Source organism: Gopherus evgoodei, chromosome 7 (assembly GCF_007399415.2).
Source record: "Gopherus evgoodei ecotype Sinaloan lineage chromosome 7, rGopEvg1_v1.p, whole genome shotgun sequence".
Classification (NCBI taxonomy): Eukaryota; Metazoa; Chordata; order Testudines; family Testudinidae; genus Gopherus; species Gopherus evgoodei.
Window position 1 is genome coordinate 15,730,906 of NC_044328.1, and position 14,504 is coordinate 15,745,409.

General features: G+C 43.6%; 1 protein-coding gene across 2 annotated transcripts in view; it reads right to left on the reverse strand.

Annotated features, from left to right (window-relative positions):
- PDZD8 (PDZ domain containing 8) overlaps nt 1–12,295 on the reverse strand; it is a 131,438-nt gene extending 119,143 nt beyond the window's left edge. For both annotated transcript variants that reach the window (XM_030568327.1, XM_030568326.1), the window contains exon 1: nt 11,218–12,295. In XM_030568327.1, coding sequence (XP_030424187.1) covers nt 11,218–12,101 — 884 coding nt within the window. In that variant the 5' untranslated portion in view covers nt 12,102–12,295. The remainder of the gene's footprint in view (nt 1–11,217) is intronic.
- Nucleotides 12,296–14,504: the final 2,209 nt, after the last annotated feature.

The following is a 14,504-nucleotide window of genomic DNA, read 5'->3' on the forward strand; positions in this document are numbered from 1 at the left end:
GTGGGATGCTGTCTTTGGCCAAGTCCAGCTTCCCATAAAGAGAGCACCAGCGGCCCTTCAAACAGGCAAAAGCACACTCCACAGTCATTTGGCACCGACTCAGCCTGTAGTTGAACCGTTTCTGGCTTCTATCCAGGCTCCCTGTGTAGGGTTTCCTGAGCCACGGCATGAATGGGTAAGCAGGGTCTCCAAGGATCACAATGGGCATTTCGACTTCCCCTATGGTGATCCTCTGGTCTGGGAAAAAAGTCCTGGCTTGCAGCTTCTTGAACAGGCCAGTGTTCTGAAAGATGCGTGCGTCATGCACCCTTCCAGGTCAGCCTGTGTTAATGTCAATGAAACGACCACAGTGATCCACAAGCGCCGAAAAACCATTGAGAAATACTCCTTTCAGTTAACATATTTGGAGGCTAGGTGGGCTGGTGCCAGAATAGGAATGTGTGTCCCATCTATCGCCCTTCTGCAGTTAAGGAAACTCATTTGTTTAAAGCCAGACACAATGTCACGCACGTTACCCGGAGTCACGGTTCTTCTGAGCAGGATGCGATTAATGGCCCTGCTAACTTGCATCAACACAATTCCAACCGTCGACTTTCCTACTCCAAACTGGTTAGCGACTGATCGGTAGCTGTCTGGAGTTGTCAGCTTCCAGATTGCAATAGCCACCTGCTTCTCCACCAGAAAAGCAGCTCTAAATCTCGTGTCCTTGAGCCACAGGGTGGGGGCAAGCTCAGTACACAGCCCCATGAAAGTGGCTCTTCCCATCCAAAAATTCTGAAGCCACTGATCGTCATCCAAGATTTGCAGGACGATGTGATCCCACCACTCAGTGCTTGTTTCCCAAGCCCAAAAGCGATGTTCCACGGTGGAGAGCATGTCCGTGAACGAGACAAGCAATTTCGTGTTGTATGCATTACGCTACTCGATATCATCGTTGGACTCCTCACTGTTATTTAAGCAGTAACTCGACAGCCAAACGAAACGTGCTGGTGAGACCCGTCAGCATGTTCCACAGCAGCTCAGGCTCCATTCCCGCAGACCAAAAGGGAAGACAAAGTGCACTCTGCACAGAAACCGTTGAAAGATGGCACCAATTGTGGACGGAAACACAGGGATTGCTGGGATGTGAAGCAATGTATCACGGGGTCCCTTCGCACAAGCCACAGCGCCAGAATGGGAAGAGATGCTCTGTGGGATACCTGCTCATAATGCACTGCTCCAAATGCCGCTACAAGAGGTGCAAATGCGGCCACACCAGTGTGGACAGACTGGAGCGCTTTCCCTGGTGCACTGTCCGAAGGCTGATTTAACCCAAAGCGCTCTACATCTGCAAATGTAGCCATGGCCTAAGTTCCACAGTGAATAGAGTGCAGCATTCTATGACACTACATTGCTGAAACTCACTTTCCTCACCCAAATTGCTTTCTAAAAGCTTACCTTTTTGTTTTGCTGCAAAGATTTACAAGATCTGGACCAACTTATGCAAAGGAATAAGTTTTTCATGTGTGCGTATTACTTTCTATATGAGAATCTCCAAGTGATATATATTTGCATAACACCCATATGATATAACAGAGTATCATCCCTATTTTTAAGTCGGAAAACTTTGGCAAAAATTAAGTGATTTACTCAGAGTCTCAATGGGAAGTTGGACTCCCAGTTTTGAACCTTAATAGGCCATGCCTTCTCCCACTTAATATACAACACCTAGTGCTTTGGTTATCTTAATCCTAAAAATAAATTTGAGTTTTCAAAGATAGGATTAGTAGTCAGCTGAAATAAACAGTAGAGGTTTTACTGAAAGCCTTGAAAATATGCAAGTTATGACAGACCTGTTAGGAAAACACTAAAGTTTGTTGGAAAATAACAAAGGCATTTGTCCTCACTGAGAAGCAAGTTTGAAACAAGTCTTTTTTGAGATATCAGAACACACAAAAAAGCAAACATTCAAAACATTTAAGTTTTTTTTCCACACTTTGATATCAAACTGAAGAAGTCTGCAACAGAACTTTCAGATTTCCCCCAGGCTCTCACCCCACCAGCATCTACCTACCCAAAAAGTACATCACTGGTCTGAAAGCAAGCATTTTTTTAAAAATGCACCATTGTACAACGTAGGCTAGTGCTGTAGTTTTATTTTCATTTGCAACTCTGTCAAAGAATCTCACATACATCCTTTCAAATAGGAGGTAGGATTGAGGGTCAATATTTTGAGAAAGAAAGTGCTATTGCCCACCAAATCAATTAACTCTAATCCTTAATTAGATCAGTTTTTGAAGCAAACAATTATAATTACCACTATAAATCTCACACACTTTCAACCTCAATTGATTTTATGATTTTTATTTTTATTTTATTATTATTCCCACCATCCTTTACATTCACTGAGATTTTCTTGATCCCCATGTAATTCTCCTACACAGGATTTTGTCACACAGAAATACATAAATTGCAAGCAAAGCACGAAAATGCAGTATTTGGTCATCACTCACATGTCAAAGAGCTTATGACCTCACTGATCCAAAAAGCACACCGGTAGCCTACTAATTAATACATGTCCTGTGAGTGGTTTATTGCTTATAGAACTTAATTATTTAAAAAAAAAAAACTTTCAGAGAATAAGAGATTCTGAAATTTACCTTCTGACTGTGAGAACCCATAATTAGACGATATGAGGGAAAAAAAATTTAAAACCCTTTTCTCTGCTATTCTGAACCAATGGCCAAAATCATCAATACCAGCAGAATTAAAGCTTTCATTTGATCACAGACTGAATTTGGTGACCTTCCAGGCACACTGAAAAGACATCTTGTTCAACAGGATTTTTGGAGTAGGCGGAGGGAATGATGAAAGGGTGGAAAGCAGCTTTTTAGTTGGTGGCAAGCTAGCCAAGTTCCTGTATGAATAGTTATTTGATGCTGCTGGGGTTTTGTTTTGCTGTAATATTAATTACAGGTCAAGGTGCCTAGAGCTTTGTATAATTCAAATAAAAAAATAAAAACGTTTAAATAAAAAGGTATTTGCTCTTGTGGCTATGAAGATCTTCCAAATGTGATAAACTGCAGTGTTTACAGAAAGCTCTACTGCCTGTTTATCATATTTTGCCAAGCGATATAGTGACGTTTCTGGTCAGTTTCACTGGTGCTATTAAGAATCATGTGAGCAGCACTGAAACTGTCATGAATCATGACAATGTCATAATGATACCTCTATCAACTGAGGCAGGTACTGGAATTTTTCCATGGAAAGAAGGACCCAAAAAACAGAAAAAGAGGGAGAAAAGAGTAGCAGAAACTTTTCCACCTGGGATAGGTGAGCAAAGGATAGGAGAGAATAGATGTGTCTTTTCCCTTCTGGCAGCTACAGCGAACAGACTTTCAAATCTGTAACAGGCACCTGTTTAGTAAAAGTCTCAGCATCTTCTCTTTCCAGGTGAGAAGAGCTGGGAGGTGGGATTCTCAACAAAGTACTGCTCCTGGACATTGCTGGTGCCTCTAATCTTATCTTTACAAGGTAATTCTGGCTAAGAAGTTTAGACTTCCATTAGATGTTCACTACATTTTTCAAGACCTCTGTTACCTGATTAGGTTTGTCACTTCAATAGCAAAGAACCATTTTAAGCCAATATCTTGCTTACATTACATTTTTGGCTTATACTTCTTGGAAAATATGGAGTCAAGTTAAAAGCTATGTAACTAATTCTATAATGGATGAATTAAAATAGGTTAAACTAAAGTTTTCGGGTCATACTGTTAAATGAACTGAGGATGCTACCAGTTATCCACATTTGTAAAGTACTTGGAGATTCTGATTAGTGAGATGTATTGTACATTGCAAGTAAAGCAATCTCAATTTTCAGCAGTGTATGGAAAAAACTACCAAGGCATGTTAAAGAGTTATTTAGAATTTGAGTCAGATTCTTCTTCCTTACACCCAACTGCACATTGCTGTTACTCCTGATTTACACAAGTGAGAGTCAAAAAATTGTACCCTTTGAATTTTTTAGGCCATGCTACATGAGAATGCCATTTAAAAGCTAGGTTAAGATAAATCAGTGCAGATTTACCTAACATGGTGCAAACCCAAGTGGATACTCTTATTTTAGTTTAGGTTAAACCTGATCCCAAATTAAGCTTAAAAATTTCCCATGCTTAAACTGAAATAAGTGTGTCCATACAGATTTGTAACAGTTTAAATTCACACCTTAGTTTAAACTGATGAAAGTTTCTCATGCAGACACAACCTTAGTATTCTGGTAAATTCGATTATGAGACATCTATAGGGAATGTAGAACATACTTCACTAGATAGAAGATACAGAAAGTTTCCTTTATGTGCAAGACAGCCAATGATTTTAAAGTCCTTTAGTTATCCTGTCCTCCTGATTCTACCACCACTTACTTCTATAGCCATAATATTACAAATCTGATATTGTTGTATTTCCAAATTCAAGGTCTTGCAAATTCATCCATTTAGATACTTAATCCACTTATTATAGCCAAATCAGTAAGGGAGTTCTGTATATTAAGGACATGAGGTTTTTCAGTGTGCTAAATAAAAGAAAGCAATAGCTTAATTTTTTTATTATTAGCTTACTTTTAGAAACTGTATCTGATTTTGTTTTATATATAACTATTTGTTTCCAATATTTTTTCTTACTATCGCTTAAATATCGCTTTGATAATAAGCGTATTATTTTCACTATAAATACATCTCAGTGCTGATCCTGAGTTGAATCATTCAAGCTGATGTGAATATTGTTCTTCTGGGAATAGACCTGGTATTTCTGTGAGTGTTCCGTGGATAAGGGGCTGAACACTACCAGGGTATGTTTCAAAGGGACTCAGGTGCACCTACTATTAACTTACAAGGTAAAGTAAGGGTTGGCATAGCCTAAAAAGCACTTGGATGGTTAACAGGTTGATCGTGTCAGAGAGAGGACACTCAGTTAAGTACAAGAAAGTCTCCCTGGAAGTAGGGGAGGCAACAAAATGACTTTCATCCCTGGATTCCCCAAGAACCATCACATCAGTAGACGATTAAGGAAAGGAAAAGGAAAAAACTTAGGACTTAGATAATATTGTGGCCTCCTTCAGAGAATTTTAGCCAACTGACTCTTGGAGAGATGGCAGTTTTGCCCTTGAATGACAACTGTTGCATCAAAATAACTGTTTTTTTAAACCCAAATACTCTTGATCAAGAGCCAAGGAAAACAGACAGGTATTTTGGAAAGTCTCAATGGAATATATATAAATAAGAGTTTGTAAGTATTTCAGCATAAGCTCTAACAGCATGTCAAAACATTTGTCCTCTTGGCTTATGGATTTCTAAATTGCAAAATTGGAATAAATCAGAACATGAACATCTGATTCAGTGTGATATAATCTAAATAGGAACATTTCAGGAATGCCACTCTGAAGCCTATTATGTCTGCAGAGTCACTGTGCAGGACGGAAACATCTACAAACAGTGTTGAGGACTCTTTTTGTTCAGAATATCTCCATGTTCAATCATTATTGGGTTTTGTGGTCTGTTACCATGCAATTTTTAAGTTCCCAGCCATTTTGACTTACAAGTTACACCAATGCAGTGTGCAGCTATGGTAAGACATGCATCTGTGCTGTGCCAACAGTCCTTGATAACAGAGGTAACAATCACCCTCCTTACTCTACAACTAATTTGCATACAAGAATTTCATTGGTTATATGCAGGAGACAGATGGATTGATTGGCCCAACTGCCACCTGCACAAATCAACACAACGAGCATACACAACAAACAAAAATACATACACAGCTCAACGCAGCAAATGCCCCACATCTGCCACCTGCACAAACCTAGGATTGTCACTCTGTCTGTCACTCTGAAGACCAGAATTTCTGTTGAGTGAACGTCCAGTGATAGAAAAAGCTACAAGCATGGTTGAGGGCCTTTTGTTTAGAATATCACCAGGAACAATCATCTCCAGTCCGTGATTACCAGATGGAATGCTGGAATCCGAAGATTCTCCGGCAGTTGGAACATGACAGCTTACCAAAGAAAATGGGAGTAACAGCCACATGGCGTAACAAAGAGGTGGTTGTTCCTCCAGCTGGGTGGCAGGTCTGTGGACAAACTCTGGGGCACGTACAAACTGCAACATTTCTCACTACAACACAGCACATAGAAATAAGAGCCCCTCAATTTTGGCTTTTTTAAACAAAGACTTTACAAATTACACAGCAGTCCGGCTTTCAGTTCCCTTTAAAGTAAGTTTGTCAACATCAACCTTAAACAATTCAACTTTTGTATTTTTTGTGCGCCAAATTATGCTCTTTGCAATTTTCTGCTGGACAGTTCCACTTTTTTTCTGGATGATAACCCAGAATCGCATCCAATAAAGAATAACCAGCCTAAGAAATTCAACATTAAAATAAACTGTAACGTTATGAACAGATTGGTAAAGTGATATATCTGTTAAAAATCAGAAAAAAAAATCAGAGAGGCAAAAGCCTTTTTTTAGATTACATAAGAGGAGAGATGATTTGTAAAGAGTCTTACCAATCACTGCTTATTACAACTTTATTTATATTTGGAAAAAACAGAAGTAGGCTGCGTTATTTGCCTGTAAAAACACTTAATAATCACAAAAGATTAAGCAAAAATAAATGAAAACTTTTAGTTTACACAAGCTTTATCAGGACAGTCAGAATAGACTGCAGATTAACACGGAGCTCTCAATTTCTGTCATGGGGAGCCATACCTTAATAAAAAGATTGTTTGAATGACCATATAATCAATCCATTTACAATTGTCCAGACCTCCTCTCTTGCCACTGACCATTAAATATCATCTCTGTAGACTCTATAGCAGTTGCTTACTTACAAACAGTAATTTTTTTAAGTGTACTTTTAGCTTCTTTAAGTGTTATTTAACAGCTGGAAACAAGATAGGACAGCTTTGAGGCTTGCAATATGGAAATTACTGAGCCAAAATGATGTCACCTTTTTAAATTGTTAAAAAGAACTCCTTGTATGTTAACATCTTCGCTTTCTAAGGCCTTGTTTAAACCTAAAACTTATGCTGACCCAGCTACATAGCTCAGGGGTCTGAAAAATTCACACCTGAGACACATAAGGTATGTCTACACAGCAATTCGTTACCCATAGCTGGCCAATGCCAGTTGACTCATGGTCAGACAAAGGGGCTCTTTAATTGCAGCGTAGATGTTTGGGTTTGGGCTATTACCCCACCTCGCATGGCCCTAGAGCCCAGGCTCCAGCCCAAGCTTGAATGTCTACACCACAATTAAACAGCCTGTTAGCCCAAGTCAGCAGGCATGGGCCAGCCACAGGTTTTTAATTGCAGCGTAGACATACCCATAGTTATGCCAACCTAAGCCTGGGTATAGACACAGCTGGGTTGACAGAAGTAGTCTTCAGTTGACATAGCCACTACCTCCTGAGGGGTGGATTTATTACAGCAACAGAAAAACTCCTCCTGTCTGGAGCAAGTATCTATTACTGTGGTGTAGCTGCAGCACTGCAGCTGTGCTGCTATAGCGCTTGTAGTGTAGACATAGCCTAAGACTACTACAACTATTCAATTATTTGTTTGCAAGACTCCTAGAGTGAGGGTGGAGAGGGGAAAGCCACAGAAAGGGCTTGAACTGCAAACAACATACTGCTTATCAAATATTTAACCAATAATATTTTAGAATCACAGAAGAGAGAGGACGGGACAAATACATTCCATACAGATGAGAAATTATTGAATGTTTACGTCAGGAAAAATTTATCCGATTTCCTCCCAAACACTGAAAAATTGTATAAAAATAAATTAGCATAACTGTCTGAATCACAGGTTCAGTGTTTTGCCTTCTTTTAAAGAAATTTAAAACAGGAAATGCCTGATAAGAAAGATTATTTTTGCAAAACTGTTATCCATGAGGCAGTGTGGTTTAGAGTTGAGAACAGTATTAGAACTCCTGGGCCCCTGTCATCGTGCCATTGACATCGTGCTACCTTGGGAAAACGTTTGTGCTTCAGGTTTCACCCTCTGTATATGGGGGTCAACACTATACACACAGATTGTGCTCTAAGTTTTAAGTTTCAATATCCATAAAGCACATTCAGATTTCTTGAGAAAACAGTCATATACGGGAGTGGATATTTTGTTACCCAACACCTACTAGCCTGTGTACTAAGTCTTCAAGCCAGGGTGAAAAATAGCTAAGCTACCATGATGCTTTCAAAGCCAAACTCCCTGCTATTTAAGGGAATAACTATTTCGTTTTTAATATTTTATTGGATTTTATTTTTTTTAAATTAGGTTCCAAAATTTCTTAGACTCTCTTTCCTTGGAATTCATACTCTTCTTTCCTGTAACATATAATGCCATATCTTTCCTGCATTTCTTTCAGTTACCTTCTCTCCCCCACCCCTTCTCCACACTCATATCTCTTTCTTACTGAGGGCATGGCTACACTGGCAGATGTAGAGCGCTGAGAGTTAAACCAGCCTTCAGAGACCGCAGTAGGGAAAGTGCTGTGGTCTGTCCACACTGACAGCTTCAAGCGCACTGGCATGGCCATATTTGCAGTGGCATTGGGAGCGTTGCATTATGGGCAGTTATCCCAGCATGCAAGTGACTGAAATGTGCTTTACAAATGGGGGGGAGGGGGTGGAGTGTGACAGGGAGCATGTTGTGTGTATGTGGGGGGGAAGAGAGTGGGTTTTTGGGGGGCTGAGAGCATGTCGGCATGCTGTCTTTAAAGTTCATGCCCCCCCCCATAACATTCCACATTAATCTGTCTCAGAGAACTTTTATCTGATCTGATGCGCAGATAAGCATCCAGCTGCCAGAAATGGAGCTTTCAAACGGCATATCCACATTCCTACAGGGAGTTCAAAAGAATGAGAAGAGTGGTCACTTGACTTAAGGGGATTATGGAACATTTCTGGAGGCTGATCGGCGCAGTAATGCGATACCTCATCCACACTGGAGCCGCGGAGCTCCGGGGGGGGGGGGAGGGGGCAAAGCAAACATTATTCCACTCGCTGAGGTGGAGTACCAGCAGCGCTGTAGCCATGGAGTCAGAGTGCTCTAGGTGCCTTGCTAGTGTGGACAAGTAGTGAGCCAGTGCACTCAGGGCTCCGTTATTGCGCTGTAACTCACAAGTGTAGTCAAGCCCTAAATTTTGTGTTCTACCTCTGCCCGGTATTTTCTGTCACTCAGAATTCTCTTTTCAAAGTCCATCTCCCCTCCACTACGATATATTCCTCTTTCTTAACTTATCACTTTCTTTCTTTCTCTCTCATCCGCACTCACAATCCTAACCCAGTAGCTCTCATGCACAGGATTTGAAAAATTTCCCATGACATCTAATATCTTGGACTGAATGAGGAGAGGAGTCTCCACTATCCAGGGACATCTCCCAAGTGAGATGCAAGACCCCTTCCACAACTGCTTGAAGAGGGGAGTGAGCCATCACTGATCTACACATAGATACCCTGGCAACTGGAAAGAAGGGAGGAGAATGTTCTCTCCGTCCCTCCCCACTTTGCTGCAAGTGGTTGTTGAAGTCAGTGGGGGCCTTACTGCCCTAGCCTTCAGAGAGTAAGGTCAGAAAGGACCACCATCATGATCATCTAGTCTGACCTGCAAGCTGCAGGCCACAGAACCTCACCCACCCACTGCTGAAATAAACCCTAACCTCCGAGTTACTGGAATCCTCAAATCACAGTTTAAAGTCTCTGTTTTAGGTCCTTTTCCACAACTATTAGCTTAAGTTCCTTTCCCAAACTGCAACTGTATGCAACTGACCTGATTCTTGTGAATTTCACGGCTGTCCACAATGTTCTGAATAATAGCCCTTGAAGCTGACAAGCTTCCAGTCAGTTTTCATTTTGCTGCACTGTGGGAATGTTATGAACAACAGCTGAAGTACTGGAGGTGTCTGTCTGAAGACTCAGGAAGACCCAACCACATTGGTTTAGACTTGAGTCAGACTTTGTAAGTTATATTCACAACCATAAAGCCTCTAACTTGTTAAGAGAATTAAGATTCTGATACGGCATTTACCCTGAGAAGTTTCTTACCTGCCCTGCTTTTGTGGATTTTCCAAGTTCCAGACCATTTTCCACACATGCACATATATAGCCATTCAAGCTTAGCATAATTTGTAACAAAAAATAGACAGGAAAGGCTTTTAAAGCCATCTCCTCAACATAAAAGTTAAATATACATTAGGATTCAGATGGACCTCTTCAGAGATCCCTTTGTGTGGCTTCCCCTGAAAGGAACTTTACATTGGTCTTAGTACTGAGGAACCAAGTAAACAGGGTCACATTAATATTTAGCAAGTAATCATGCAAACTATAGAAGAACATACAGGTGAATAAAAGGACAAATGTGTTCCCTAAGACTGGTACGTAACTGATCACTTGGATTCTTCCACTACAGATATATCACTGGACATCCCATTATATGCAAAACAGCACTGTGTATAAAACAGACAGAAAGTGCTCTTCACACTCCTTTACTACAATAAAGGAAGTTGACACTAGAAAATTCACGATGACAGCTTGAGTAGCAAGCAATAGTCCCCATATAACTCTTAGACTTGGCCAAGGGCAGCTGGAGGAGCAGGCGGAAGCAGCAATGAACTGGGGAATAAAAGATAATATTTTGCACTTTTACAGTGCCTTTTAGAATATTAAAGCACTTTACAGTGAGTGAATTAGTCTCTGCCTCATGTGAGAATTACTGCCCCTATTTTTTAAAATAGGAAAAGTGAAGCCAAGTAACTTGCCCATGGTCGCACAGTCAGTAGCAGACCCTGAAACAAAGGCAACATATTCCAACAGCTGCATCCTGTGCTTTAGCCAGAAGACCATCCTTCAACATTCCAAAGAGGTAGCATGGAGCAAGTGGATAAGGCAATGGACTAGTAGTTGGGATACCTGGTTCTGTCACCTGTTCTATCATTAATTTACTATCTGATCCTGGGCCACACTGTGTGCTTCATGTTCTTCATCTGTAAAACAATTAAAGCAACACAAACTCACCTTTACAACGTGCTTTGAGATCACAAGATGAAAGATACTATACAAGTGCCATTGTCATATGTCTGAAAAAGTGCCAATAAAAACTTTTCCCTATCTGTGAGTACAAGACAGGCATTTGAATGCAGACTGCGCCAAGGTAACTACAGGGAAGAGGGGCATATGGCACCTTACCTGATTTTATAATTGGGTAAGGTGTGCTTGCGCTTGATGACCTTCTTGAACTGGTTGACGATGATAGAAGTGAGCTGGGGCATGGGCCTCCCCTCAAACTGGGATTTCACCTCAAAGCCGATCACAGGATCATCCATGAAAGAAAAGGACCAGTGCGTGAAGGGCAAGCGGGTGAAGACCAGTCTCAGCTTCCCCATCACCCGGGAGATCTTGACGAAGAGATACGCCGACTTGCCAAAGACCAGGTCTGCATCGATGGCTAGGTGGAAACCACCATTATACTCCAGGTCCACCTCGAAGCTCAGTTCCTCGGGGCAGCCCTCGTCACTGCAGATCACTGGCCGGATGAGCTTGATGGATTTGAAGAGGGGCACCACGTCGCCCAGCGACACATCCCTGAGGCTGAGCCCCTCCAGCACCTTGCCCGTCATCTTGGTCTGCAGCAGCTCCTCGAACTCCACCTTGATCTTCTTGGTGACCCAGTGCCTGACCAGGGAGGTGTCCCTGAGCTCCCTGAAGAGGAAGAGGCAGATGGCATTGAGGAAGTAGCAGGTCTCCTCTCGGGAGACGGGGGACGCAGAGGGCTCTTGCTGCTGCTTGGCGGCGGGCTCAGCCTGAGGCTTGGCGGCGCCAGGGGAGGGGGCAGTAGCGGAGGCGGCGGCAGGGGCAGGCTCCTGGGGCGGATGGCTGCCCGCCGGGTCTGAGCCGTGGAAATAGTCCCTGAGGCTGTGGTCAGGCAGGACCCTGGCGTAGAAGAGGCCGCCGGAGGCTCTGGCCACCGCGGGGGGTTCCGGCTTCCTCCTGTAAAGCAGCAGCAGCTGGAGCAGCAGCGTGATGCAGGAACCGGCCAGCGCCGAGATCAGGATCACATAGACCAGCAGCATCTCCGCCTCAACGCCCGCCAGGCACGCACCTGGGCACGGGCTCCCCCCTCACACCAGCGCCGCCGCCTCCATCTTGTGGGCATGGAGCTGGGGCAGGTGCGGAGGGGCTGGGAAAGAGGCGGGGGAGGCGCAGCCTCCGCCCGAGACACCCGCGCGGCTCCTCTGCGCTCCGCCTCACACAGCAGCAGCCAGCTGCCGCCTCATCCGGGTCTCACTTCCCGCCCCAGCCGGGCGGAGAAACCCACGGCCGCTTCCCTTCCAGTCCACCCGGATTGGAGGAGCGAGGAGATCCTTACCCCTCGCGTCACAGGGCACGGCGCCCTGCGCGGTGACGTCATAACACCGCCGGTAGGAGGGGCGTGGGAAGGAGGAATGCGTTTGCGCGTGACGTCCGCAAGTGGGGCCGCGTGCTCTGGGGCTGGCCTGTTTGCTGCTGCTGGCAGTGTTGTGCAACCCGGAGGGGGCTGCAAGGGGGTACGGGGCAAAGCAGAGGCTGGAGCTGCGCTGACGGCGGGAGACGGGGGTTGTTTGCAGAAGCTGCCTGCGGCTGCTGAGGGTCCCCAGCAGCTTTTGCCAAACATGCAGCCCGAGGGAGACTCGGCATCCTTCGGGCTGTTTCTGCAGACCCCTGCTGAAGAGGATGACTGGCCGGCGGAACGGAGGAGGTTCCGACATAGCAGGGGTGGCTCTAGGATAGCGCCAGCCTTCCCCCCTCCCCCCCTACAGCCGTCCCGCGCCCCCTTTGCAGGTCACTGACATGCCAAGGAATTAGCATATTACACCCTGCAGCTGCCCATCTCTGCCCTTCACTCCCAGGACCCCCTCCCCGCTCAAGACTATGCACCGCTACCAACCCCTGCAGTTCACTCTCTGCCATGTTTATTACACCCAGGCAGTTACTTTCGGCACACTTTGCACAGGCGCTAGAGAAGGGCCAAAATGCTATTTTCTCAGTGGTCCTTTGTCCTTCTAGCCTTTGCATCCGCCCTTGAGCAGGTCTGAGAGAGCCCACTGGGCATTGCCTTTGCAAATGCTGTCTGGAGGCTGGGCTGATGTAGACTGAACAGCTCTTGAAAATGGCTAGAGAATGATGGTGGTGTCCTGGTTTCCAACCATCCAGAGTTCTTAAAATGCACTCACTAATAAATGAATTCAGTATCCTAGCTTTTGGGAAACTATCTTGGGAAAACGTGTTTTAGTCCCTTTCTTGTCTAGCAATGGAAAGAAGAAAAAAGTTCCTACCCCTGGTTACAAAACACGAGGACAAGCTACTTCAGTGATAGTTAGAGCCCTGTGTGGATACAAAATGTGTCCACATCCGATCCATCAACATGGTCCATGGTCCATATCTTCCAATTTGCAAGGCACTGGTGATAGTTGCTCTTCTTCCAGTCTGAAATCTTGAAAATGGTTCTCTTCCTCCACCAACCCACAACTGTTCCCAACTGCCATGGAATCATCTAAGTGTCACATTTTGACCAGTCTCCAATAAAAGGGGCTCCCCAATCATCATGGAACCTTTTCCTGTCTGTTATTTTATTATTTGTATTCCAGTAGCATCCAGAGGCATCAATCTAGATCTGGGCCTCACTATGTTACATGCCATATAAAGATCTTCAAAAACACGGTCCTTCCCCTTAAAGTGCTTGCACTCTAGTTTGATTAAAGGGCCATAACTTAAACGTTCTTCTATCTGTTTAAATAGCAGCAGAACTGGCTATCATTACATACATATCTAATTACACATGCAGAAATTTTTCTGCTCTCACAAGCGCAACTGTGGAATTGTGCTACCCTTTGATACTATATTTGCAGCAAAAATATCAGTTTGGCTGTGAGACTGGATGACCAGTACAAGCTGGATTCTTGCCATAGGCAGCAGTACTCAATGACACCTCCACTCTACCTTAAGGCACCAAGAAGGAGCTGCTCTGTCCCTCAAACAGGTATCAGGTTTACATGGATCCTGACTAGGGCCAGTAATGAGGCATTATGAAATCAGTGCAATAACTTGATAAATTTTAGGCAAGTCAAATAAAAATCTTACTGGCAGGGAGAACTCAAGACATAAATTAGTACATCTTGAAAGTTCTGGATCAACACCAACAAGATCGAATTCAGATCCTGCCCTGCAACATCCATCTGCAACTGCTATATCAGTCCTGCATAGTTATTGCCAAATTACACAGGTGGTTTTTCATCTGTTTGCCTTATGTGGACCCATATTCATCAGGAACTAGAATGAGAGCACCATACGTATATGGAATCAATTGCAGTAGCCCAGTAATGTCCTGGGGGAAGGTGGAAATGTGTCAAAAACTGGGTTGAAAGAGTGGAAGGGGGAAAGAGCTGTGCCACTTTACAAGATACTCCTTACCTGAGAGCTTACAAAAGTCACTTAGT